Source organism: Rhinatrema bivittatum, chromosome 2 (assembly GCF_901001135.1).
Source record: "Rhinatrema bivittatum chromosome 2, aRhiBiv1.1, whole genome shotgun sequence".
Classification (NCBI taxonomy): domain Eukaryota; kingdom Metazoa; phylum Chordata; class Amphibia; order Gymnophiona; family Rhinatrematidae; genus Rhinatrema; species Rhinatrema bivittatum.
In genome coordinates this window covers 190,078,459-190,106,010 of record NC_042616.1, presented here as the reverse complement: position 1 = coordinate 190,106,010, position 27,552 = coordinate 190,078,459, and the positions used below count along the sequence as shown (strand labels likewise).

General features: G+C 43.7%; 1 protein-coding gene across 3 annotated transcripts in view; it reads left to right on the top strand.

The window, feature by feature from the left end:
• The window catches only part of THSD7A (thrombospondin type 1 domain containing 7A), an 862,000-nt gene that overhangs the window by 29,972 nt on the left and 804,476 nt on the right, over positions 1-27,552 (top strand). For all 3 annotated transcript variants that reach the window (XM_029588974.1, XM_029588975.1, XM_029588973.1), the window contains exon 2: positions 13,464-13,988. In XM_029588974.1, the coding sequence (XP_029444834.1) occupies positions 13,829-13,988 (160 nt within the window). In that variant the 5' untranslated portion in view covers positions 13,464-13,828. The remainder of the gene's footprint in view (positions 1-13,463; positions 13,989-27,552) is intronic.

Genomic DNA, 27,552 nt, shown 5'->3' with positions numbered 1-27,552 from the left:
CATAGTTTTGATTCAGAAACCCGGTAAAGACAGGTTAGATCCGAGTTCATATCGCCTAATCTCATTACTGAACTCTGATGTCAAGATACTGGCAAAAGGAATGCAGACACATCTTGAGAAAGCAATAGTTGTCCTAATTGGAGATGATTAAACTGGCTTTATTAAACGCCGCCTATCGACTACTAACACCAGACGGCTTTTTAACATTATTGCTTTGGCAAAGAAAACTAACACCGCTGGTTTGGTGGTTGCTTTGGATGTGGAAAAAGGTGTTTGATCGCCTTCAATGGGCCTTCCTGCTTAGGGTGCTGGTAAAGGCAGGGCTCCCTCTAGAGTTTAGGGAATTAGTGCATATTTTATACGCACATCCCTAAGCCCAAGTCTACACTGATGGTTATTGCTCCAGCCTTTTTCCAGCACTAGACAGGGTTGCTCCCCTTTTCCCACTCCTGTTTAATTTAGCTATTGAAGTCTTGGTGCTTAAGGTTCGCAATGATCCTGGTGTGAGGGGTTTTCACTGTGCAAGGGTAAAACATGTTATCTCTCTTTTCACAGATGACATTCTGTTTTATCTTACTAGTCCCAATCAGTCAGGGCCCCATCTCTTGAATGTCCTGTTTCATTATGGTAGACATTCAGGCTACTAAATTATCTTCTCTAAATCAGAAGTTTTCCCCCTTGGTCCCCTGTCATTAGAAGGGATACCCCCGTTGTTTTTCCCCTTTTAAGACAGCATGGACAGGATTAAAGTACTTAGGCATATGAATCCCTCAGGAGACATCAGATCTATATAGACCCAATTATGCCCCGGTAGTCACAAAGATCCATCAGGATTTTCTCTCCTGGGCTGGCAGAATTAATGTTCTTAAAATGAATATTTTGCCATGCCTGATGTATCTTTTTCAACATATTCCATGTTATTTACCTGAAGGCTTTTTCACATCATTAAATGTGGCTATGTCCAAGTTTATCTGGCATAACAAACCTGTGCGTATTAAGTGCCGTATACTTTGGAGTCCTAAGGTGGCAAGTGAGATGGCCCTGCCTAACTTGCAGTGTTACTATTGGGCTTGTGGTCTTGCAGGTGCCATGGTGTGGCTACATCGGGATTATACCATGCCTTGGTACATGTTGGAGTGCACACTTCTGGGTGATACTGATTTGTCTTTGTTACTATTGCAAAACCCTCACCACAGGAAGCAAGATGTGTGGGAAGAGCTAGTCCACATTTAAGTTACACTTTCAAAATATGAAAGGTCTTGAGCATGAAGCTCAAATGGTCTCTCCATGGTGTTACTGCACTTACCCCTTTGCGCAGGAATTGGAACTTGTCTATGGCTATGATGTCCGCAGAACCAGTTAGGTAGTGGAAATTAGGTCTTAAATTTGTGGGTCAGTTATGGGAGGATGATGTACCTCAATTTCAATCCTTTGAAGACCTTCAAGATGAATATGACCTGGACTATAGTTCAGTGGAATTCCATATTCAACTACTAGTAGAATTTGACCACTTACAGGAAACAGGTTGGCAACCAGTGCTTCCGGATCCTGTTATACGAATTCTTATTCAGGATACTCTTTCCCTGCAAGGGAATCTCTCTTTTCTATAAAGCTTTGTTGAATGTTTAGGGTATGCAAGATCCACCTCCCAACATCATTCAATCAACAGTGAAATATCGACCTACAACTTGATCTAACTAGTCAACAATCGAAACTTATTTGGGAAAAAGCTAAGATTTCATTATATGCCAGACGGGTGGAAGTTATGGTGAAGCTTCTTCACAGGGCTTATTGATATCCTTTGTTTTATACTAAGTTTTGTCCCACCTCTACTGGCCTATGTTGGTGTGGATGTGTGGCCTGTCAGGCTCCTATATTCACATGTGGGGGACCTGTAAACATATTGATCCCTTCTGGAAAGCAGGGTTAAGGGTGTGTTACCTTATCCTGGGCAAGGAAATAACCCGGATCCTTGAGCTGTGTTTATTGGCTTATGGAAGAAACATACCCTCACAGTTGTACAAAGAAAACTAGCCGATCATTTAATTCATGCAGGGTGATTTACTATCGTGCTAATGTGGAAATCATCTCCTACATTGGAACAATGGTTGAGGCAGGTACACGAGATTGCTCGTGGAGAAACTCATTTACACTCTTAAATGGAAATTGTCAGTATATGACACAATATGGTCACCCTATTGGGTTTACAGGAGGACATTCCTTGTGTAATAACGTACTTCAGCTGTCATTGGAAAAAGTTATGTGCTGCTGGGTTAAACCTGGGTATACTTGCATAATATACTTATCCTGTTCATACTGTGCACTTGGTTTGGCTCCATGGGAGGGTGGGTAAAGGGGTTACTACTGTTCCACCTAATTATGTTTCAAGATTTTACTTTCTGTATTGTTAAAAAGTTCCTAAATAAAGAGTTTAAAAAAAATACTGATCACAATATCTCTTTGGATATCTGTTCAGAAAACTGCATGGGCAGCATAACCTCATCCACATGTAGAATGTTTGGGTTTGGAGTAGGCTCAGCCTGGCTATAAAAGCTGAAGAAAGGTCATCTGCCCCCCTCAGTAGATATAAACACTTTACGATGAAAGGGATAGGAAAGCGGGCTGCTTGCCCTATATGGGTGCCCTACTAATGAAATGTTTATCTGTGTGTCCTTGAGATGGCCACTCTTGCCACAGTGTCGATAGTGACACCTCAGTTACTTTCGACTCCTCAACACCTGTGCTGTGGCCATGCTTAAGCTTTAATCTTTCAACAAATTCTTGGATACTGTTATTAAAAATATCTAAGCCTACACTGGACAGATGCATTGGGATAATCTTTGATGATGAGATTATGAGAGATACCTAGTCTGATGACAGTGAATATTTACATGTGCATCCATTGATTCATTTTTTTTTCAAGTATTTTTTTTTTTTATTGAGGCAAGACATCAATATAACACATAGAAAACAAAATACAAGCACATGTAATCACTGACTTAGCCTCCATTTTTTTTGTTATTTAAATTTTTTAATTTGTTCCTGATTCTACCAGTGCCTGATGGGAATTTGCCTTGTGCCATAGTTTCCTGATGATCATCTAGGACCAGACAATGCATGCTGAGAGGAATAACCTAGCAATTGAAATGCAAACCTTCTGCATCTTTTAGACAAGTCCCACGCCGTGCAAAAATACAAAGCCATTGTCTCTCAAACTGAAGATCATTACCTGGGGAAAGTTTTTTCTTCACTAGAGGTAGCATTATTGTAGTAATACTAATCATATATTTAAATTTATATTCTGGCTGTTGCACCCTTCAGTCGCAGATGGCTGCGACCTTTGCTGCTCACCTCATTTTGCCCAGTAGCTCCGATTCTGGCTAAGATGGCCGCCTCTGCCTCTGCATGCCAACCTCCCTGGCATTCCCGGGATGGCGTGGGCGATCCCTGTCACCATATTGAATCTGGTGTGACCTAGGGCGTGCACGCCTGCCTCCTTTTTGTGCACGTCATGGCGGGAACCTCGGGGGCATCCCCTCCACATGACATCACTGCCTACATGTATTTAAGCCTACCGGACTTTCCTACCTATGAGTTAGCAAGGATTCCATTTTACTTAATTCATTTACTCTGAGACGCTTCGCATCACTGTTCCTGACTGAGTGCCTCAGGTATCCACTCCTCGGGGGCCTTGCTGCGCTCAGGGCTTTCAGCTCCTCGGAGAGCCTCTTCTGCCTGTCTCACCTTCAACAGCTAAGTGAGTTTCTCCTGCATTGGGACTGCGCTGCTGCTACTACAAATTCTCCCCTACATTGTGACTACAAGACCTACTCTACATTATCACGTCTGTCTTGATGTGTGGACCCTCGGGTTACCCCACTCTGTGGAACACTACCGGATCCACGCCGTCTTATGCCAGTTGCCAACACATAACTCCGGCCTACCCCACACTGTGGACCATTACTGGAGCTACAACGCACAAGGTATGCTAAGAAGCAAGTTCTGTCCGGGTTACCCCACTCTGCGGACCACTATCAGAGAATCCATCTCAAGTCTTCTATTTCCAGAACTGAGTTACAAACCCACTCCTCAGGTTTCTCTTTGCTGTATAATAAATATTCTCTGACTCCTGTGTCCATCACTGCTGAAACCCTGCCTGTCATGGAGAGTCCCCACAGGGCTCCTCCCTGTGGATGGAGTCAGCTCTCTCCATGACCCAAGGGCCCACAAACCAAGTAAAAACCCAACAGACTGCTAACTCCATGGACCCGGCTCAGCTCTCAGCCTTACAGGCCATTCCTGGCCTGACCCAATGGATTTCAGAGCAGCAGAGAACTTTGGAGTCATTGATTACCGCCTTTAATCAGCTGAATACCAGACTGAATGCTTCTCCTATTCCTGATCAAAGTGCATAACCCCAGTGTTTACTGGGCGTACTACACAGTTCCTTTGCCTGCCCCTACTCTATTCTCAGGAGACTCCCTGTTGTGTAGGGGCTTTCTAAATCCATGCTGTATGCACTTCTCCTTACAACCGCTGTACTTCCCTACAGCAATTACCAAGACGACGTATGTCTTGTCCTTGTTGGATGGGAAAGCCCTGGCGTGGGCTTCACCATTATGGGAATGCAATGATCCAGTCCTGAATGACTTGCCTGGCTTTCTGACTCTCTTCAAATCTGTATTTGATGACCCTGCACGCCAGTCTGTAGCTGGTTCAGCACTCCTACACCTCCAACAAGGGACTAAGCTACTCCCGGACAACATAATCAAATTTAAAACCCTGTCTTCTGAACTCCTATGGGATTCGGGTTGTTTAAGAGCTATCTTCTCAGAAGGCCTCAACTCCCGTATAAAAGATGAACTTGCCACACGGGAGTTGCCTGACACTCTAAGTTCTCTTGTTGACCTCGCTGGAAGGATCGACCACCATATCTGAGAGCGATCTGCTGAGGTGAAGCCTCCCAAGAAACACTCCTCCGGAGGTAATCGCCCTTGAATCCTGCCTTCAGCTCTGGTTCAGATACAACCCAATCCTGAAAAAGAGGACGAACCCATGCAATTAGGCCATAGCCACTTAACTTTCGCAAAAAGATGGGCCTCTGCATGTATTGCGGGAAAACTGGTCATGCAGTTCAAACTTGTCCCATCTGTCCAGGAAACATGCAGACCTAGGATCCACCAGAGGACTCTTCCTAGGTCTGACTGCACCATCTCCTCCACTGACTCTCCTGGTCTCTATCATCTCTGGGCCGCTCGAATTCGCCACACAAGCACTAGTCGATTCCGATGCATGTGGGAATTTTATTCTGAAAAGATTGGTAGAAGAGCTACAAATTCCTACCAAACCAGTACCCACACCGCTGCTTCTCTCATCCATACACAGCAAGCTATTGCCAGGAGAAGTCTCGCTCACCACACAACCCATCTGCCTGTGCACTGGGTCCTTGCATCCCGAGACCATCATTTTTCTGATCCTCGAGAAAGCTATCCGTCCTATAGTACTGGACATTCCATGTTTGCAGGATCATTCTCCCCAGTTCAACTGGTCTTCTATGGAATTATCACAATGGGGTCCTACCTGCCATGATAGATGCTTAAAAAAGGAAACCCCATTGCCCTGTTTGTCCACTACTGCTCTCCCTGGTCTACCATCGCAATATGCATCATTACAAGATGTATTTTCTAAACAAGCAGCTGATGTGCTTCTACCACACAGATCATTTGACTGTGCAATTAACCTGAAACCGGATACAGAGCCACCCAGAGGAAGAGTTTATCCGCTCTCATTATCGGAGACTGAGGCCATGTCGGCTTACATTCAAGAAAATCTACAGAAAGTTTTCATTAGACCATCTAAGTCGCCGGAAGGAGCAAGATTCTTTTTTTTTGGCAAGAAGGATGGATCCCTTTGCCCTTACATTGACTATAGAGGTCTGAACGAAATTACCATCAAGGATCAATATCCTCTACCATTAATTTCAGAGTTGTTTGATCGGCTCCATGGCGCAAAGATCTTCATGATGTTAGATTTAAAAGGCGCTTACAACCTTGTCCGCATTCGTCAAGGGAACGAGTGGAAAACGGCCTTTAATATTCACGAAGGCCACTTCGAGTATTTAGTGATGCCATTTGGACTGTGCAACGCCCTGGCCGTTTTTCAAAATATGATGAATGACATCTTACGAGACTTGCTATACCAGTGTGTAGTCATATACTTGGACGACATCCTCATCCTTTCCAGTGATGTCCAGAGTTATCAAGCTGATGTCATCAAAGTCCTGCAGAGGCTGCAAGATAATCGTTTATATGCCAAGCTCGAGAAGTGTGCATTCCACCAAGAGTCTGTTCCTTTCTTAGGATACAATGTGTCCAACAAAGGCTTCCAAATGGACCCTCAGAAAACCAAAAGCATACAAGACTGGCCTCAGCCTACCGGTATTAAAGCTCTCCGTCATTTCCTAAGTTTCACGAACTATTATCGCACATTCATCAATAATTACTCATCCTTAACAGCACCACTTACTGCCATGACTAAAAAAGGAGCCAATCCATCAAACTGGTCTCCAGATGCCATTTCTGCCTTTCAAGCACTTAAAGAGGCATTCCTCAAAAAACCTTGTTTACATCATCCTGACCCTCATCAGCCATTCATCGTTGAGGTTGATGCCTCTGATGTCAGCGTAGGGGCCATGCTCAGTCAGCACAGTGATACGCATACTCTTCACCCCTGCTTATTTTTCTCAAGCCGAGAGAAATTATGGTATTGGCACCAAAGAGTTGCTTGCTATCAAGCTTGCATTCGAGGAATGGCATCCCTGGCTAGAAGGTGCTCAACACCCGATAACAGTGTTCACTGATCACAGGAACCTGGAATATTTACGTCATGCACAGAGACTCAACCATCGCCAAGCTCGGTGGTCATTATTCTTCAACCGATTTTATTTCTTGCTCAAATATTGTCCTGCTGATAAAAACGTCTGGGAAGATGCCCTCTCACGCTCCTTTACACCTGAAGATGTCCCTGACACACCCCATCATATCATCAACCCAGATAAGATAGTTCTGGCTGCTACCCATTCTGTTCCAGCGGGTAAAACCGTGGTTCCTCAAAGTCTTCGGAAGAAACTTCTGAACTGGGCTCATGATTCCCGGTTAGCCGGTCATCCTGGACAGGCCCGTACACTTGCCACCCTTCAATGCTTTTATTGGTGGCCGTCTTTGAAAAGGACGTCCAAGCGTACGCTGAATTGTGTGCTACTTGTGCCAGACAAAAGCCTCTTGCCGTTCACCCTTGAGGTCTCCTACAGCCATTACCAGTTCCAGATGAATCTGGTGTGACCTAAGGCACGCATGTGCACGCCTGCCTCCTTCTTATGCATATCATGGCGAGAACCTCGGGGGTGTCCCCTCCGCTTGACATCACTGCCTAATTGTATTTAAGCCTACTGGACTTTCCTACCTATGAGTTAGCAAGGATTCCATCTTGCTTAATTTCTTTACTCTGAGACACTTCGAATTGCTGTGCCTGTGTTCCTGACTGAGTGCCTCAGGTACCTGCTCCTCAGTGGCCTTGCTGCACTCAGGGCTATCCGCTCCTCGGAGAGCCTCTTCTACCTGTCTCACCTTCAACAGCTAAGTGAGTTTCTCCTGCATTGGGTCTGCACTGCTGCTATTACGAATTCTCTACTAAATCATGAGTACAAGACCTATTCTACATTATCACGTCTGTCTTGCTGTGTGGACCCTCGGGTTACCCCACTCTGCAGACCACTACCAGATCCACGAGGTCTTTTGCCAGTTGCCAACACCTACCTCCGGCCTACCCCGCACTGCGGACCACTACCTGAGCTACAACGCACAAGGCATACTAAGAAGCAAGTATTGTCCGTGTTACCCTGCTCTGCAGACCACTACCGGATTCACGCTGTCTTGTACCAGTTACTCATATCTGCCCCCCGGCCTACTCGGCACTGCGGACACTACTGGAGTTACCACACACAAAGCTCTATCAAGAAGCAAGGATTCCCCGGGTTACCCCGCCCTGCAGACCATTACCGAAGAATCCATCTCAAGTCTTCTATTTCCAGGACTGAGTTACAAACCCGCTCCTCGGGTTTCTCTTTGCTGTATAATAAATATTCTCTGACTCCTACGTCCATCACTGCTGAGACCCCACCTGTCATGGAGAGTCCCCACAGGGCTACTCCCTGTGGGTAGAGTCAGCTCTCTCCATTACCCAAGGGCCACAAACCAAGTAAAAACATAACACTGCCTTTCATGACACTATAATCAGGTAGTGTAGGTATTACCAAATCCCACTGCATCTTCCACAGGTCCATACAGGATAAGGATGTCCAAATGCTGGCTAGACAAGATGCTCATCAGTGGATTTAACTAATGCTCTTTTGTGGACCTAATAAACAAAGGAGTACCCGCAGAGCTGTACATTGCAGAACCACATTAAGTTAGATTATGCAAACCAAAACAACAACAACATTATAATTCTCCAAGCATATAAAATGACTGCCATTAATAGCATCCCAGTCATATTTATAAGCAATCATAATGCAAGTGCTATTCACCTATGCTCAATGTTTTTTAAAAATTGGTCTAAGCAGTTATAGTCATAGCACTTTTGTGAAGAAATATATGCTATATAAACAATTGTCCAGATCTATGGTTGCTAAGTTCAGTTTTAGAATTCCCCTAAACTGAATAACTGAGAGTGGAAGACCTCTCGCACATAATAACTGGAAAGGGCTTGCCTTCAGCCATTTTATCTCCTCATCAATACAATTCAAGGTGGTGGAGTCTGTGTCTGAAATAATGTGATGCAGTGTGCTACTGGACATGTTCCTTCGCACTAGAAGATGGGAGCACTGAGAGGAGAGGATCACCTTGCTGGTGGCTGAAAGGAATCAGTAAGTTTTTGCTTGGGACATTGTCTTTTTCAAACATATTGGGGCAAAGTTAACTATTTGGGAATATTATTTAGTGTGTTTGTGCTTTTAAATAGTAAGGCAGCGAATAAACAAGTTAGACTGTAGTTTTAAATGGTCATTCAGTAAGGCAGCTAGTAAGCAGTAGTTAGTGTGTTTATTTGTAAAAGTCTGTAAGGCAACTAGTAAGCAGAACTGAGTGTTTATATTTAAAAAAAAAAAAAAAAAGTAGCCAGAAGCTAGAAATAAGCTAGGAGTAGTGTATACCTAAGTAAAAAGGTTCAAAAGTTCAGTTCAGTTACTCACCTTGGAAAGGTGTTGAGGTAGTGTGATTTGGTTTGATTAGGTACCAACATTTGATAATCAAGAGAGCAGTGAGTCATACTGGCTGACTAACTGAAGTTAGACTGTTTGGATTTCCCAACCCTCCCACCCCTTGCCCACCCACCTCTAGCTCATCCTTTAATTTATAGGCAGGTGCCACTTTCACAAAAAAAACCCAAAACCCCCAAGAACAAAAACTTTATTGAGAGTTTGATCAGTCCCTTGTAGGCCACTACCAGACATATAGTGAATTCACTAATACATTTAAAGGACTTTAATTAGACACATTCTGTTACGAATGGGCTCCGGTCAGGAGTCGTGAACACCACCCAGAAGGGTGGCTCCAGGTGGAGAGAGACAGGAAAGGCTAGAAACAGTGTCTGGGTCCAGGCTGGGTCAGGGCAGGCGGCAAGTAGCAGTGTCTGGGTCCAGGCTGGGTCAGGGCAGGCGGCAAGTAGCAGTGTCTGGGTCCAGGCTGGGTCAGGGCAGGCGGCAAGTAGCAGTGTCTGGGTCCAGGCTGGGTCAGGGCAGGCGGCAAGTAGCAGTGTCTGGGTCCAGGCTGGGTCAGGGCAGGCGGCAAGTAGCAGTGTCTGGGTCCAGGCTGGGTCAGGGCAGGTGGCAGAGCAAGGCAGGTCAGAAGGCCCGTAGGCCACACACACACAGAAGGCCCATAGGCCACACACAGTAAGCAGGGCAAGGCAGGTCAGAAGGCCCGTAGGCCACACACAGTAAGCAGGGCAAGGCAGGTCAGAAGGCCCGTAGGCCACACACACACAGAAGGCCCGTAGGCCACACACCGTAAGCAGGGCAAGGCAGGTCAGAAGGCCCGTAGGCCACACACACAAACAGAAGGCCCGTAGGCCACACACCGTAAGCAGGGCAAGGCAGGTCAGAAGGCCCGTAGGCCACACACACACACAGAGGGCCCGTAGGCCACACACAGTAAGCAGGGCAAGGCAGGTCAGAAGGCCCGTAGGCCACACACACACAGAGGGCCTGTAGGCCACACACACACAGAAGGCCCGTAGGCCACACACAGTAAGCAGAGCAAGGCAGGTCAGAGGGCCCGTAGGCCACACACACACACAGAGGGCCTGTAGGCCACACACAGCAAGCAGGGCAAGGCAGGTCAGAAGGCCCGTAGGCCACACACAGTAAGCAGGGCAAGGCAGGTCAGAAGGCCCGTAGGCCACACACACACAGAAGGCCCGTAGGCCACACACCGTAAGCAGGGCAAGGCAGGTCAGAAGGCCCGTAGGCCACACACACACAGAAGGCCCGTAGGCCACACACCGTAAGCAGGGCAAGGCAGGTCAGAAGGCCCGTAGGCCACACACACAAACAGAAGGCCCGTAGGCCACACACCGTAAGCAGGGCAAGGCAGGTCAGAAGGCCCGTAGGCCACACACACACACAGAGGGCCCGTAGGCCACACACAGTAAGCAAGGCAAGGCAGGTCAGAAGGCCCGTAGGCCACACACACACAGAGGGCCTGTAGGCCACACACACACAGAAGGCCCGTAGGCCACACACAGTAAGCAGAGCAAGGCAGGTCAGAGGGCCCGTAGGCCACACACACACACAGAGGGCCTGTAGGCCACACACAGCAAGCAGGGCAAGGCAGGTCAGAAGGCCCGTAGGCCACACACACACAGAAGGCCCGTAGGCCACACACAGTAAGCAGGGCAAGGCAGGTCAGAAGGTCCGAAGACCATACACAGCACAAGGTAGAAGGCCCAAGACCGGGCAAAGCAAGACAAGGAATAAGGCCCGAAGGCCGCGCAAGGCAAGGTCCAGGGACCAAACGCACAGCAAGCAAGGAAGGAAGGCTAGAGCAGGGAGCCCAGGCGAGCTCGATGCTGAAGCCCCGATGAAACTGCTAGACAGGGTTATAAAGGAAAGTCTGGGGTATAGAGTAGACAGGAAGGAGGGAGTGGCCCAGCCAGAATAACATGCTCGTGGAGGACCTCTGGTGGTGAGGAGGCGGCATAGCAGCCATAGCCGTAACACATTCCTACTCCCATAGCAACCTACAACTTAAGTAGGAACTAAACAAAATTGAGATGAAGGCAGCAGCCCAGCAGCAAGAGGGGGGCTTCCCAGTCATTTGCATCGAGTGTCACATGTATGATTTTTTACCTGCCGTTGAGAAGTTGTACATGTACATGCGATGCAAAGAGCTCCTGGCTCTCAGAGAACGAGTCCGATCTCTGGAGGCTAGAGTGGCAGACCTGGAGGAGCTGAAGCAGACAGAGAGGTATATAGATGAGACCTTCAGGGACATAGTAGCCAAGTTCAACTTCAGACTGGCAGCCCTGGTGCTGTCTTGGAGAAAGAAGGTCTCATGATTGGAGATCATCAACCGGGTGCAGCAGGAAAGGATCCTATAGCAAGGACCTGCTCTCCAGGTGATGCATTGTCCTTTCACACCGAGGATATCTCCCCAAGGCCTACTGCCCAGGAGGGAAGGGTTAGTTCGGCTGTCATAGTTGGTGATTTGATTATTAGGAATGTAGATAGCTGGGTGGCTGGTGGGCATGAGGATCGCCTGGTAACATGCCTACCTGGTGCAAAGGTGGCGGACCTCACGCGTTACCTAGATAGGATTTTAGACAGTGCTGGGGAGGAGCTGGCTGTCGTGGTACATGTGGGCACCAACGACATAGGAAAATGTGGGAGGGAGGTTCTGGAAGCCAAATATAAGCTCTTAGGTAGAAAGCTTAAATCCAGAACCTCCAGGGTAGCATTCACTGAAATACTCCCTGTTCCACGCGCAGGTCACCAGAGGCAGGCAGAGCTCCGGAGTCTCAATGCGTGGATGAGACGATGGTATAAGGAAGAGGGATTCAGTTTTGTTAGGAACTGGGGAATCTTTTGGGGAAGGGGGACTCTCTTCCAAAGGGATGGGCTCCACCTTAACCAGGGTGGAACCAGACTGCTGGCGCTAACCTTTAAAAAGGAGATAGAGCAGCTTTTAAACTAGAACAAAGGAGAAAGATTCTATAACGTGATTGTATGCAGAGTGAAAAAATACTTTCCATGATTTGCTTTAAATCTGCTGGTTATTAGTTTCATGAGGAATCCCCTGTTTTCATAATATTTGAAAGAATACATAACCGTTCATTATTTACCTGTTCCAGCCCGCTCATAATTTTATAGACTTCTGTCAATTTGCCTCTCAAGCATCTATTTCTTCAGCTGAAGAACTCTATTTTGCATAACCTCTCATAATAGGGGAGCCTTTCCATTCCCTTTAACATTTTTGTCACCCTCCTCTGCACATTTTTTAGTTCCTTTATGGAGAAATGGTGGGCATGAGCCAGCATGTGGCCATTTTGCAGACCACGGTCAAGGTCAGATGCTCACGTGGCAGCCATATTGTGGCTTTTGTTTATGAGGCTCAGCTCTTGTAGTTAGCACTTGTCTCTCATGCTATATTTATTTGGAATGCTTTGCCTGCTCATAGCAGGCATGATAGTCTCAAGTCTGTAACACTCCTGAGCTGCGTAAATGGACATATTTACCCTGTGGCATTTTTTCTCATGCTCCAAAAAAAAAGATATTCCAGCCAGCCTGGGGAATACTCTACTTCATCTCCAGGAAAGTCACTTCTGTGCATAATTGTGTGTTATGTTACAAACACAAGATTCCCTAACCAGAATTACAATTTTATCTTACATATTTTCTTATAGTAGAGACTCATTGGTATTTTTGTTAAATATTAAGTTAAATGGTTTTATGTGTTTGAAATACATTGTTTTAAGTTATTATATGCATGAAAATATGTCCAAAATAATTAAGATTTCGTGATTCTACATTATTTTTCCTTTTATACAGTTGGAAAAAGGCTTATTCATATGTTAAGTTTACCAGCATAAGTATTTTGTTCTTGTGTTTGTAAAAGGCAAGGTTGCATATGCAGTCTTGTTCAAGCAGAGTGAAAAGCCCACAATGTGAAAGATATTCTAATTTACTTATATAAAGGCATAAACATCATTTTAGAGGATCTAACTCATATTTCTGAAATATGCATGTAAGTGTTTGTCAATATATATATATATATATATTTTTTTTTTTTTGGCTGGCTGTAAAATTGTAAATAGGAACCACCTTATTTCTGTGTTGGAATTCTAACATTTGATACATTTCTCATTCTCTTTCTCTCCCTCTCCCTCTCTCTCTCTCTCCATCTCTCCAGCTGGTGTAAATTACTGCTGCTACCTTCCAAACCAAGATAACCTGCTCAGTCAGCTGGAGCCCCCTGCGGACAGCTGTCTCTCTCAGCTGATGGAAAACTGCCACTAACCACTGAATGGAAAGAGGGGAGCAACAATCACACTCGCTGTAGCTTTAACTAGAGCAGCGGCCACTGCAGCCGCCAAGGATTCTATTGTTCCCTGGTGTTAAACAGTTTTTTCCTTCTGAGCTGGCATGCACAATAGCTGGAAAGAGGTTTCCGTCCGCCACCACATGTGAAGAAACATTGAAAAAAAGAAATTACTCCGGCCAGGGTTATCCATTGTGCTACCGACAACTGAGACTCCGAAGCAGGCTGCTGAAGGCATGGGGCTAAGAGAGACAGGCAGGGCTTTATTTGATGGTCCGAAGGGTTTTGCTGTTTCAGCCCGGTGCTTGGGACCGCTTATGGTTCTTCTCATTGGAATCGGGGTAGCTAAGGCACAAAGTGAACTTGAAACAAAAATTGTGTATATATGGAAGACCGGTAAGTAAAACTGAGTTTAATATGCATATTTATTCAGATATCTATTTGCAAGGTGTCGGTGTCTATGCTAGCCCACGTAAAAACATGCCTATTGTGGGAATTGTATTTGGAATCTTATGTGGCAGATATAATAGTGTATTTTCATTTAAAGTTTCTGATTAAAATGTGAAAGTAAAATAAAATAAGGTAATTACTTATATATCTGAAAAGTCACTATATCATATTATGAGGTTACATATAGACTATATGTGTTTCAATGCCAAAGATGAAAATGTTAACCCAGGGATTCAAAACCAGTTTTTCTGTTTCCCATAAACACAATAAGAATGCATAGAAATGTTGTTTTGCATGTATTCTTCTAGACATGACACATTTTAATTGTTTCTGTGTAGCATGCAAATTGATGTGGAGTTAGTGAGTTATATTTAGATTTTGGTATATGTAGGACGTGGGAAAGCTAATGATGGATTAGGAAGTAATGCCAGATCTCATAACCAAAGAGCCAAAGGCAAGTGGGGGTACATGGGTCCATTGTCAGAAGATGGATTATATGTTATACTCTGCCGTTAATGAGTGATGTATGTAATTTAGTGGCTGTGGCATTAGGTACTGCATATATGCTTTAACTGTTCATTTTCAACAAAAGGAATAGTTTTTGATAATTACATGGAAATACTAACTAACTGCCAACCCTTCTGTGCTTTCTTTATCTGCAGAATGGTAGTAGGTAGATTATACCCATCTATCATTAACTAATTATTTGTAATCCAGCATTCACACATAGCATGAGATAACTGAGCAAAAAAAGCCATAAAATATTATTAGACCTGAAGCTGTAGCTACTGGGAGCAAAACGCCAGAGCTTCTGTGTGACACTTTAATTTCATACTTTCAAATGTTTTGAAGAAGCACAGAGTAGTCTTGCAAGATCACGTGTTTCTGCACAATATCATTTCCTGGCATATGTAAGTGAAATCATTTATCTATATTTGTGAGTCACTTTATAAACAATTCAGAAGAGGAATCAAGACGACTTTAAGATGTCTATCTGAAATCTTATTTGGCTAGGAGGAAGCAGATGAGAGGGTTTCAGAAAACTGTTCATTAACTAATTTGAAATAGATGTAGAGCTAGGTTTTTGTTTTTTGTTTTTTAAGAGTCTGGGGTATGGCTTTCAGAACGGTACCAGAGGCTGCATTATGATACACTTGTTCTAACACTCTTTTAGAATGGCTCCCTTGTCGATAGACAGAACGTGTCTCTCTGTCTTACAAATGAAAAGAAGTTAGAAAATGCTAAGTCTATGCCCTGCATATAAGAGTGGCCCTGGCCCCCAGCCATAGAGAGAGAGATCAATTTACAAATACAGATACTCTGGCGATTTTAAGAGGCTGATGCAGTTATCCAGAGGCTTGGTGAAGAGATTAAAGAGAAATTAATTTATTCTGAAGCAGGCAGGCAAACAGAATAAAAGTAGGAAAAAATAAATTTAGGGAAATACATTTGCATCGATAGATGTCAGACCCCGAGACACTGGTAACTCAAACTTCTGGAAGCCTTTTATTTTTGATGGTCAACTCGCTGTCTCATCACTTCAGAATATGAGTGTTTTTTTTCCCCATCTCTATTTTAAGTACTGTGACTTTTAAAAACATTCTAGCTTATAAATTCTGCATAAGTGATACAAATATGTCCATAATTTTTGTAATAACAGGCTAGTAAATTTTTGAGCCTCAAAAGTATAATGTAATGCATCTGATCTTTGAGACCAGAAAAAATGTTTTTAAAAACATAGGAGTCCTTAGAAGCAGAACTTGGTAATATGCTTTTGGTTCTGAAGTAACTAAGAAAACATCAATAAAGGCTTAAAGTGTTCATCTTGAATTGTACTATTTCTTCTTGTCATATACATAATTGAATTTAGTGGCTGTCACAGTAATAAAGTCAGATGTATACTGCGGAAGATAATAATAAAAAGAATGTGTACAGTTACTAATAATTGGTGAGTTAAATTCGTGAATAGTATGCATATGACATGAGTATCCATTGATAAAGCCTGTCATAAAAAAAAATGTAGAGCCTAAATCAATCATGTGACTTGTACCAAATACTCCAAATATTGAAAATCTAATAACCAGAAAAGCTCAGAATATCTAATCTGATGAACTGATTTATACATTTTTGGTGAAGAAAATCTTGACACCAGCCTGAGATGTTTTAAAATGTTCTCAATCCGGACCTTCACGAACTGGATCCCATTAAAAGGGACAAAAAGATATTGTCTGTTTTTAATATAATGTAATATATAGTATGTGCCCAGTACTGAATATTTTAAATTATAATGAAGCTATATGCAGAAATAGCCATGGATCATGTAATTTAAATTTTAATTTGAAAGACAGAACATATTAGAAGATAACAGGTTGATTTTAAAACAAGCGTACATGTGCCCACACGTGCGCGTACTGACTCGCGAGTGAAAATACACTAGAATGTTTAATTGTGCTCACACTTATGTGCATATGTTTTAAAATGCACAAACCACATTTAGGTATGCTCCTAATTTTAAGAAGTTGCTTGAGAACAGCTAGCATGCATGCATCTTCAATAGCATCATGTTGGCTTTTAAGTGCATATGTCAGTGTCTTCTGAAACATACTCGCACGAGGCACATTCTCAGCTTTCCAATTAGTCCATCGGTCTGTCCAGTTAATAGCAAGGTCTTTCAGACCACGCTGGGTCTTCATCTTTCACATTGCCCGTCGACCCAGACCCTTTACCCTGCCTTATAAGCCTTAAAACTTGAGATCTACAGAATTTGTCCTCCTCTGGAGCAGCAGTAAAGTTACATGAATATCTAGCTTATGTTCGCTGTGGGTTCCAATTGTGGAATTCAGTGTTATGCCCGTAAGTCTTGGCCCCATCCCTTTTCCGCCCCCTTATTCCTTCATGTCTGGGTAAATATGCGTGTATTTTGTGGCTTTTTAAAATCTGTGTTGCTCATGCATGGGCCTTATATGCATGTATGTAGGCATTTTTGAGCAAGCAATGCTTTTAAAATTGACCTGTAAGGATCCACTTCTACTGCACACAACTACAACTAAATCAATGCATTTTCCAAAATGTTCTATTATGAGTTTCTTAGTGATAGTTTTAGATTTTGACTGCATAACTCCTTTAGTAAAGCAAGTTACTAACAGGAAAACTGAAAAATTCCATTGGTAAAATTTAAAATAATCACCAATTTAATTGATAACCATCCTTTATGTCCATAAAATAGTTTGGGGTTTTTTTTTCAGATTGTGATTTTTTTTTTTTTACTTGTTTAATGTTGTACTTTGATTATCAAGTGACTCCATTTATTCAAGACACTGATTCAGTTTTGGATTTGTCTGTCTAGGGCAACAGGGATTAAATCTGTGGCCCTGGATGTTCAAGGCCAGGGGATCTTGTGTTACAGTTCCAGCTGTAGTACAGCCTCCCCTCCACCAGGTGACCCCAGCAAGCATACCCTTCAGCCTGGCAGGCCCCCTCTTTCTTGCCTGCACCACACCCAGCAGCCCTACTTAACTCTGTCTGTCCTTTGCGTCAATTCTTCTGCATCGAATCTCTCTTGGCTCCCTGCCTTAGCCACATTTGTCTTGCCTTGCCTTGTGGCCTAAAGGTCTTCCTGTGCTTTGCCTTGTTCTGTGGCCTACCAAGGCCTTCCTCTGCCTTTCCTTCACTGCCTTTGGGCCTTTATGTTTCATGTTCTGTGTTGTCTAGTCCTGTCCTGTCTTAGTCTGCTTCTATCTAAGCCTGAGTTCCAGTCTTGCCTGCACACTGTTCCTGAGTTCCAGTCTTACCGGCATAATGTTCCTGAGTTTGTCTCACCTACACACTGTTCCTGAGTTCCAGTCCTAACTGCATGCTTTCCAATCCAAGTCTTGGTTCCAGTATTACCTGCACCCTGCACCAGCCTCTCCAAGCTTTGCTCCAACCTTACTAGACTATCTAGCCATGCTCCAGCCTCTCCCTGTCATCCTGCACCACTCCAGAAGTGGTTTTCACTATGAATTTTTACTATGAATTATTTGGAAAGGAATGGAGAGCTCCATATTCAAAAGCCATTTAGACAGATCACATAATAGTAATCGGTCTAAATGGCTTACCCGGCTATATTCAGCCTTTATCCGGCTAAATTCTAGCCGGCTAATAAGTTAGGTGGCTAGAATTTAGCTGGATAATTTAGGGGCAGTCCAGGGACATAACTGTGAAAAGTTCAGTTTGCTGGCTAAGAGGGTCATTTTCTAAAGGGATCGCAAGCGAAAAGTCCCTTTTTCACATGTGATACTTAGATCGGGGCGGAGTCCACACCGTAAGGGGAGGAGTCTGGGCGGACTCCACGACGACTTCGCTGATGGCGAAAGGTAAGACTCCTTATCGCCACCAGTAGCGCGTCCAATAGCACCACCTTTCACAGTGGCGCTATTGGGTGCGAAAGCTAGCAATGATCACACCGCGGTGGTGCGATTGCTGCTGGCTTTCGCAGGCCCGCCCCCCAGTACCATGCGATTCTCAAAGGCCTGCGATGTTAGAAAATCCAGGCCTAAGTTAACTAGCTAATTCAATATTCAGAGTTAGCCAAATGACTTAGCAGGCTAGATCTGGTCAAGTCAAAGAACTGTCCTAAAGTTATCTGGCTATAGTTAGCAGGCCAACCAATTAAGATAATCGGCTATATTCAATAGCGATGTGAATTGTGCTTCTGACGATTGAAAATATCATACGATATTTTCAAAGTCATCAGAAATCGGGGGCTCCCCAAAACTGAAAGGAAAACCCTACGAAATTGTTCGTGGGGTTCTCTTATCGTTTTGGGGGAGGGCGGGGAAAAACGGCACACCAAAACAATCCCTAAACCCACCCCGACCCTTTAAAACTGATCCCTTAGCTTCCCCCACCCTCCCAAACCCCCCCAAAATGTTTTACAAGTACCTGGTGGTCCAGTGGAAGTCCCAGGAGCAATCTCCCGCTCTCGGGCCGTCGGCTGTCACTAATCAAAATGGCGACGATGGCCCTTTGCCCTTACCATGTGACAGGGTATCCATGCCATTGGCCGGCCCCTGTCACATGGTAGGAGTAATGGACGGCTGGCGCCATCTTTAAAAATGGCGCAGCCGATAAACAAAACCGTGATCAGGCCGCACGAAAAAAAATTAACGATGTGAATCGGAACCGATTCCAGTTCCGATTCACATCTCTAATATTCAATATTGTGGCTGCACTGTTGAATATGTCTCCAAAGTGAGGCAGATAAGTTTATCCAGCTAACTTTGCTTTCTGGACTGTATCTGAATATAGACCTCATAAAACAAAACTGAGAAAATTATAATGCATTTGTATAGATCCAAGGTGCAACCACATCTTGAGTACTTTGTGTAGTTCTGGTTACCCTATCTCAAAAAAGACATAGCACACATAAAAAAGATACAAAAAAGAATTATGTCAGTAATGATAAACAGGATGGAAAAGCTCTGTTAAGGAGAAAGAATAAACAGATTGGAGCTCTTTAGCTTGGAAACATGATGACTGAGAGATGATATGATTGAGATTTATAAAATCATAAGTGGGGTGGAATGAGAAATAGGGAATAGTTATTTACCCTTTTAGACAACACTATACTAGGGGACATTCCATGAAACTAGCAAGAGCAGATTTAAAACAAATCATAGGAAGTATTTTTCATTCAGTGCAAAGTCAAACTATGGAATCTGTTGCCAGAGGATGTGGTCAAAGCAACTAACAGTAGATTTGGGAAAGCCAGTGCTTATTCATGGTAGTGAGATACAAGAAATAGATCAACTATTGGGGATCTACCAGGTACTTGTGACCAAGACTAGCCACTGTCAGAGACAAGATGCTAAGCTCGATGGAGCTTTTGTCTGACCCACTATGGCACTTCTTATGTTCTTATAGTTTTCTCCCATTACATTTAATTTATTTTAGTTATCCTTATAAATTTTTGCATAAAATATCAAGAACACTTGATATTTATTTATTTATTTATTTATTTATTTATTTATTTAAAATTTTTTATATACCGACATTCATCAAAGATATCACATCGGTTTACAGTGTAACGCAAACAGACGCCTGGAGTGGCGCTATACATCGAACAAATATAACATGTTAACAAGAGAGTAATTGAGGGGGGGGGGAAGATAATGGGAGTATAACATTAAATATTATAAACAAGATTTGCAAGTATATACAATATGTACAATATATACATTTTGTACATATTGTACATATGTACATATTTTGTACATATGTACAATATTGTACATATGTACAAAATATGTACAATATTGTACATATGTACAATATTGTACAATAAATGAATGCTTCAGGAATAATTGTTCCATTTCTTCCCGGTCACATGGAGGGAGCACTGGATGGCCGGTGCCATCTTTAAAAATGGCGCGGGCCATCCAGTGCTCCTACCATGTGACAGGGGCCAGCCAATGGCACGGATACCCTGTCACATGGTAAGGGCAAAGGCCATCGCCCCATTTTGATTAGTGGCAGCCGACGGCCTGGGAGCGGGAGATTGCTCCAGGGACCCCCACTGGACCACCAGGTACCTGTAAAAAGTTTTTTGGGGGGTCGGGAGGGTGGGGGAAGCTAAGGGATTAGTTTTAAAGGGTCGGGGTGGGTTTAGGGGTTATTTTTGTGTGCTTTTTTCCCGCCCTCCCCAAAACGATAAGAGAACCCCCATGAACAATATTGTGGGGTTTTCCTATTGTTTTGGGGGAGCCCCCGATTTCTGATGATTTTGAAAATATCGTACGATATTTTCAATCGTCCGAAGCCTGATTCGCATCCCTAATGGCTATGGCACAGTTGCTCTATTCATCTGATCTGCCCCTTAGCCCCCGGGGCTCATCTCTAATATCTTTCATTATCAGGGCATGTAACCAATCAATGCTTTATTCCCTGATGACAAGCATTCTTACATCACATCTTTATTCTTATTGACACATAATTGGTCCAGTCAAAGACTTAATCTAGGGCCTGCTGCCAATCATTTATTGTCCCATTGAAACCAAGTCTGAATACTGAAACATCCTTTTTTCATACATTCTAGGTGTCATCAAATGTATTATGCTAGGTGTCGGTTGCAAAGTCTGATGCAACATTATACATCCAGCATGTAGCCTGCTCCATATTTTGACTACAAGATGTCCAAACAAAATCTAATTGTACATTCACTTCTTGAGATAATAGCAACTCAGAACACAACATGCTTGCTAAGCACTACAAAATCTAAAAAATATATTTTACTTTTGATAAATATCCACTGTGCTCTCCATATAGTCAATCCATCAATTATAGAGACCTTTAAGAACCCAGAAAAAGGTATTGTTGTACTCAAATTCATACTCCATAGTCCCAATTATGGGGGAATGTAGGATTAGGACTCAAAGAAACAGAAACATTTTCAAGAGTGGCAATAGATCTATCAAGCTGCACAGTCCCTGGGTATTTTGAACTCCTTAATTCAGAGGAATCTTGAAGGTCTCAACTGGGGACTGAGAAGACAAATAAGTAATGCCAGAACTGGATGAGAGAATGTGGACATTCCCTTTCCTCTTCTCACCTATGCTGGGAACAAACCCCTAAAAGAAACCTCCAATGCAAAAGGGGAAACCTCCCAAAGTCTGTACAACAATAATATTATTAAGGCATGTGCATAACTCTTACTAGAACATGCCCCTTTGGCATGCAGATTCTGCTGTGCGTCTGTGGCTGCATACTGCAAGTCACTACTTTAAATGGGGAAATATGGGCACTTAATTATGAAGTCAGATGCCATGGCTGTCTAGTTGCAGGCTGGAAAAGGAGATGAAATCTCACAGGAGGGTAGAGCCTGTTGGTAATACTCTCTTGACTCCCCACTAGAAGCCCACAAGTCACATTTTTAAACAGGGAAATGCAGGTCGTAACATTGATGTCAGACGCCAGGCCCAAGACTAGTTTCAGGCTGAAAATCCAGATGAAATCTCACAGGCAGGTAAAACCTTCTCTTGCTTCCTGTAATTTCCCCATCAGGAGGCTGCAAGTCACCCCTTTAAATGGAAAAATCCGGATGCTTAATGATGACATCAGGCACTGGGTCCAAGATTAATTGCAGGCTAGAAATCCAGATGAAACCTCATGGGAAGGAAGAGTCTGTCGGTAATGCTGTCTTGCCTCCTATAGTCTCCCTCCTTGAATAAATTTATAGTTATGTCTTTTCTTGAAGAAATTTCCCTTGTGTAGACATGTTTAGTTCCTTTCCAATAGGAAAAAAAAGCTAAAAAATTAAAAACGAGTATGTAATGATTGCTTATCAAAAATGAAATCACGGTGCACAGGATGTTTTGTAATATAAAACCATAATCAGAACAAATTTGTGCATGCAGTAGGGGGAGGAATGTGCAGAGGGGCGCCATACGTTGCATTCAGGATTCGTATTCATCGGGGGCAGATACATTGCATTCGGCAAGGGAGCCCCCCCGATACGTTTATACATTAATTCCTATTCGTGTCTCCACTAAAATTAAATTAACTACAACCCCCCACCCTCCTGACCCCCTCAAGACTTACCAAAACTCCCTGGTGGTCCAGTGGGGGGTCCTGGAGCCATCCCCTGCACTCACACCCTCGGGTGCCGGTTTCAAAATGGCGCCGATAGCCTTTGACCCACTATGTCACAGGGGCTACCGGTGCCATTGGTCAGCCCCTGTCACATGGCCATCAGCGTCATCTTGTGCTCCTACCATGTGACAGGGGTTGAGCAATAGCACCGGTAGCCTCTGTGACATAGTAAGGGCAAAGGCTATTGGCGCCATTTTGAATACTGGCAGCCGACGGCCGGTGTAAAGGAGGTCGCTCCTGGACCCCCGCTGAACTTTTGGCAAGTCTTGTGGGGGTCAGGAGGGTCCCCCAAGACTTGCCAAAAGTCCCTGGTGTTCCAGCGGGGGTCAGGGAGCGATCTCCTTCCCTTGGACCGTCGGCTACCAGTAATCAAAATGGCGCCGAGGGTGTGAGTGCAGGGGATGGCTCCCGGACCCGCCGCTGGACCACCAGGGAGTTTTGGTAAGTCTTGGGGGGGGGGGGGGTCAGGAGGGTGGGGGGGGTTTGTTTTAAATTGGCTCCTTTTGGCAGCCAAATAATTCGGCGAAGATTTGTTGTTTTTCATGGGGAATCGCGATACATTTCGCTCCCCACGAATACAATGAATAGGGCCCTATACGTTGCGGATTCCCAATTCATAGGGAACGAATGCACACCCCTACAGTAGGGTAAAACTATGACTGCTTCAGCTTGCCAGTTGATAATCTATACCATATAGGGGTAAAATTTGAAACTGCATAGCACTCCAAGTTTGTCAGTTAGGTGGTTAGATTAACCCCTTTAAAAAATTACTGGGGCTAAGCAAGCAACTCTGAGTGTATGGGAGAAGGGAGCTAGAAATTGGTCAGGGGAGGAAAAATAGCTTCTACCAGTAATTTTCCGTGCTAGCTTGGCTAAGTCCAAATATAGGTTCTTCAGTGACAGATCAAAATCTAGTCAACTAGATTTAAGTTAAAATTCAGCCCTTTTGCTACTTAGCCACGTAAGTTATGCAGCTAAGTCGCTCCGCCCAGATCCACCCACTACATGCTCACAACTTATGCGGTTAACTTTTTAACTGTATAAGTGACTTATGTGGCTAAGTGGTTGCTGCTGAATGTAGGCACATATCCATTGGCCACTATTTAGTTGGATAAGTTACACTTATGTGGCAAAATAGCACTAAGCGCTCGTTTAATATTGACCTCACCATAGATAAAACAATAGAGCATTTTATAAGTTTCAAGGGAAGTTAGAGACGTTCTAACAGCTTCATGGGCTGAACTTTTCAATGTTTCTTTAGAGTCAGTAGTAGTTCTGGAGGATTGTAGACAAGCAGATGTAGTTCCTATTTACAAAAGTAGAATTAACGAGGAGGCTGGGAACCACAGAGCAATTACTATGACTTCTATGGTGAGCAAAATGATGGAATTGCTGCTAAAACGGAGGACACTGCAGTTTCTGCAATCCACTGGATTACAAGATCCAAGGCAGCATGGCTTTACCAGAAGTATGTCTTGGCAGATGATTTTGATCAATCTCTTTGACTCAGTGATATTACCATATCACGCAATCACAACACCTTGACATCCACTAACAACAACTCCCCACCCCCCTCAATTCCCATCTCCCAACACATACGAGACCTTGGCGCAATTCTAGATAACCAACTGAACCTCAAAAAGTTCATAAATTCTACCATGAAAGAATGCTACCACAAACTTCATATCCTCAAAAAACTTAAACCTTCTCCTTTACTTTAAATGACTTCCACACTGTCCTCTAGGCCATAATATTCTCCAAATTAGACTATTGCAACCCCATTTTCTCCAAATTAGACTATTGCAACCCCATTTTCTCATCCAAATTAGACTATTGCAACTACTATCCCTCCCTCCCGAAGTTATTTAGTTACTTGCACTGTTACTACGTTTTTGTTGCAAACTGTTTTTTGTAAAGGCATTGCCTATATATCTATTGGTTGTAAGTTACATGTAAACCGACACGATGTGCATACGGTTGTCGGTATATAAAAATCACTTAAATAAATAAATAAATAAATCCTGCATGCCACACATCTTTACTTAAAGGGCCAGTGGTGGGGAAAAGCCCCGCAGCACTTAGTGATGACAGCAGGCCCTCACTATTTAAGTGCGGACCAGATTGCCTAATGCCACCTCAGCAGCAGGTCTCCAGCCTTGTGCACAGTTTGTTGCTCCTGCATTCCTGTGTTCCTGCATTCCCGTGTTCTCATGTCCAGCCTTGCCTTGCCCAGTCTGCCTCTTCTAGCCTTACCTTGCCCAACCTTTCTCATCCAGCCTTATCGTGCTAGTCTCGTCCAGTGTCACTCTGTCGGTCCTTGCCCTCCCTTGGCCTGTTCTCTTGGTACTGGCCTTGCTTTTGGACCTGATAATGTTTGCCTGCCTCTTGGACCTGATCATAGCTTTGGATCTTTCCATGTTTGCTTGCCACCTGGTCCTCACTCTTGCCCTGTACATGACTATGCTTGCTTGTCGCCCACCTCAATTACTGGCCTGCCTCTGGTATCCCCAGTCTGCTGCCTGCCCTGACCCTAGTGTGTCTTCAGTCTCTTATTCTCGCTCTATCACTCTAAGGACCCACCTAAGCCCTGCTGGCCACCAGAACCCAAAGGCTCAACCTGTGGGGGAGGCGGCTGGTATAGGTGAAGCTCCAGTCTGTCCCACTTCAAGGTATGTTAACCCCCTGTCAGCGTGGGCCTCGTAGGTTAACCTACAAGGCTGCATCAACTATGCAACAGCACCAATTAATCGCTTCCATGCCATGCATTTTAGGTAGACTGCCAGGAAGGTATGCACAACTTGAGAAGGTATATAGTGAAGGTCAAGAAATGGTCTAAAGTCTGGCAGCTAAGATTTAATGCTAGAAAATGCAAAGCTCTGCATTTAGTCTTCAAAAACCCAAGGGTCAGTTATAGCATAGGGTATGAAATTTTTCTAAGCACAAAAGAAGAGCAGGGTTTGGGATTTATCATATGTGGTGATCTTAAGTTGGCCAAACAGGTGGATAAGATGGTAGCAAAAGCCAGAAAGATACTTGGGAGAGGAATGATCAGCAAAAAAAAGAAGGTAATATTGTCCTGTATAAGTTTTCGGTTAGACCTCATTTGGAAATCTATGTACAGTTCTGAAGAACACATCTTCCAAAGAATATAAACCAGTTGGAGTCAGCTACTAAAATGGTCAGTGATCTTTGTTCTAAAGCAAATGTGGACAGACTTAAACATCTAAACATGTATTCCCTAGAGCAGAGGTTCCCAACATTGTCCTTTGGGGACCACCCAGCTAATCAGGTTTTCAGGATATCCACTATTTATTTATTTATTTTTGAACTTTTCTATACCGACCTTCATGTTGACGTAACATATCAAATCGGTTTACATTGTAACAACAATATTGCACAAGGCATTACATAAAACAATGAATATGCACGAGACAAAATTTGCATTCCTTGGAAGCATACAAATATTTCTTTACAGACAGGGTAGTGGAAGCATGGAACAGCCTCCCTGTGAAGGTGGTGGAGACATTATCTGAATTCAAGATAAACATGGAGGATCTCTGAGGGAATGGTAGGGAATGTAAAGCTGAATAGTTGGTGTGGATGTGCAGATTAGATAGGCCATAATGGTCTTTTTCTGCTATCGTGATCCTATTCTATATTCAGTAATGTGTGGTATTTAAAATAACACACACTATTTTCCCTCAGAAATGCCAATATGGTACTGAGCTGCTAGGCATGAAAATGCTTTGCAAATTTTTATGGTTATAAAATTATGTGGATTGCCTGAAAAATCACAGAGGATCAACAAAGTAGAATAGATGCCAATGTCCTTAAGAATACTTTATTTTGATGGAGACGAATAGCATTAAAATCACAGGCCACATTATTTTCATGAAAGTTAGCTACAGCTCTAGGGTTCTAGCTAATTTTCCCCAGGAGCATTGGGATACCAGTGTTCCCAAGCCAGTGTGTTAAAGGGTCTGAGTGTCCTGAAACCACCTTCAAAGTGTAAAAACTCTCAGGAGGTCTTGGGAGACCTCCCTGTCACATTCCCCTCCCACCAAGTCTAGAGGCAGCCCCAAAGGAAGTAAATGTAAAAACTTAAGTTTTTAAACATGTAGTTCAAGCCCATCCCCTTCATTCCCAGCCCTGCCCCTTTGTCCAAATTCTACTCAGTCTCCTTACCCTTCAGGGCCTCCAGACCCCTCCCCTCTCCAGCCTACTCCCAACCCCCAGTCATACCTATTAAACTCTGGTAGCCTGGTGGTCTCAGAGTACCCCTGCAGGCCCTGCGATATCCCTGAAAAATTGGAACCAGCATGCCAGTTATCATTTTATGCTCCTATTACATGATAAAGGTATAAGTTTAAAACTAGCCAGTCATTTTTTCAGGGACAGCACAGGAGCCCAAGCCTACAGGCATTCCAAGCCCCACTAGGTCATTGGGGTTTAACAGCTTTGACATGGGTTCTGGAGATCTTGGATGTCTGGAAGCTGGAGGAAATTTGGATAAATAGATAGGACTAGGAAAGGAAGAGAGAGGTCTACATTAAAACCTTTTTTTTTTTTTTTTTACATTTTCTTACTTTAAAGCAACCAGTACAGGTGCAGAGAGATGGAACACGTTTCTCACAGAACCCCTAGAGATTTTTTATATTTTGGGGGTTTCCATACATTTACCCAGATGGTGGACCTAGGCTGAGGGATTGCTATTATATGGAATTTGTGGGTCAAGTATCCTGAGGTATTTTACTGCTGAGAAAAATATTGCATGGTTTTCTACGCTGTGGTAATGAGAACCGCAGCTTAGTAAACCCATTGTATTTTCTTCCTAAGGGGTAAAATACTGTGGCTTATTAAAAAGACCTCTAAGGACCTGATT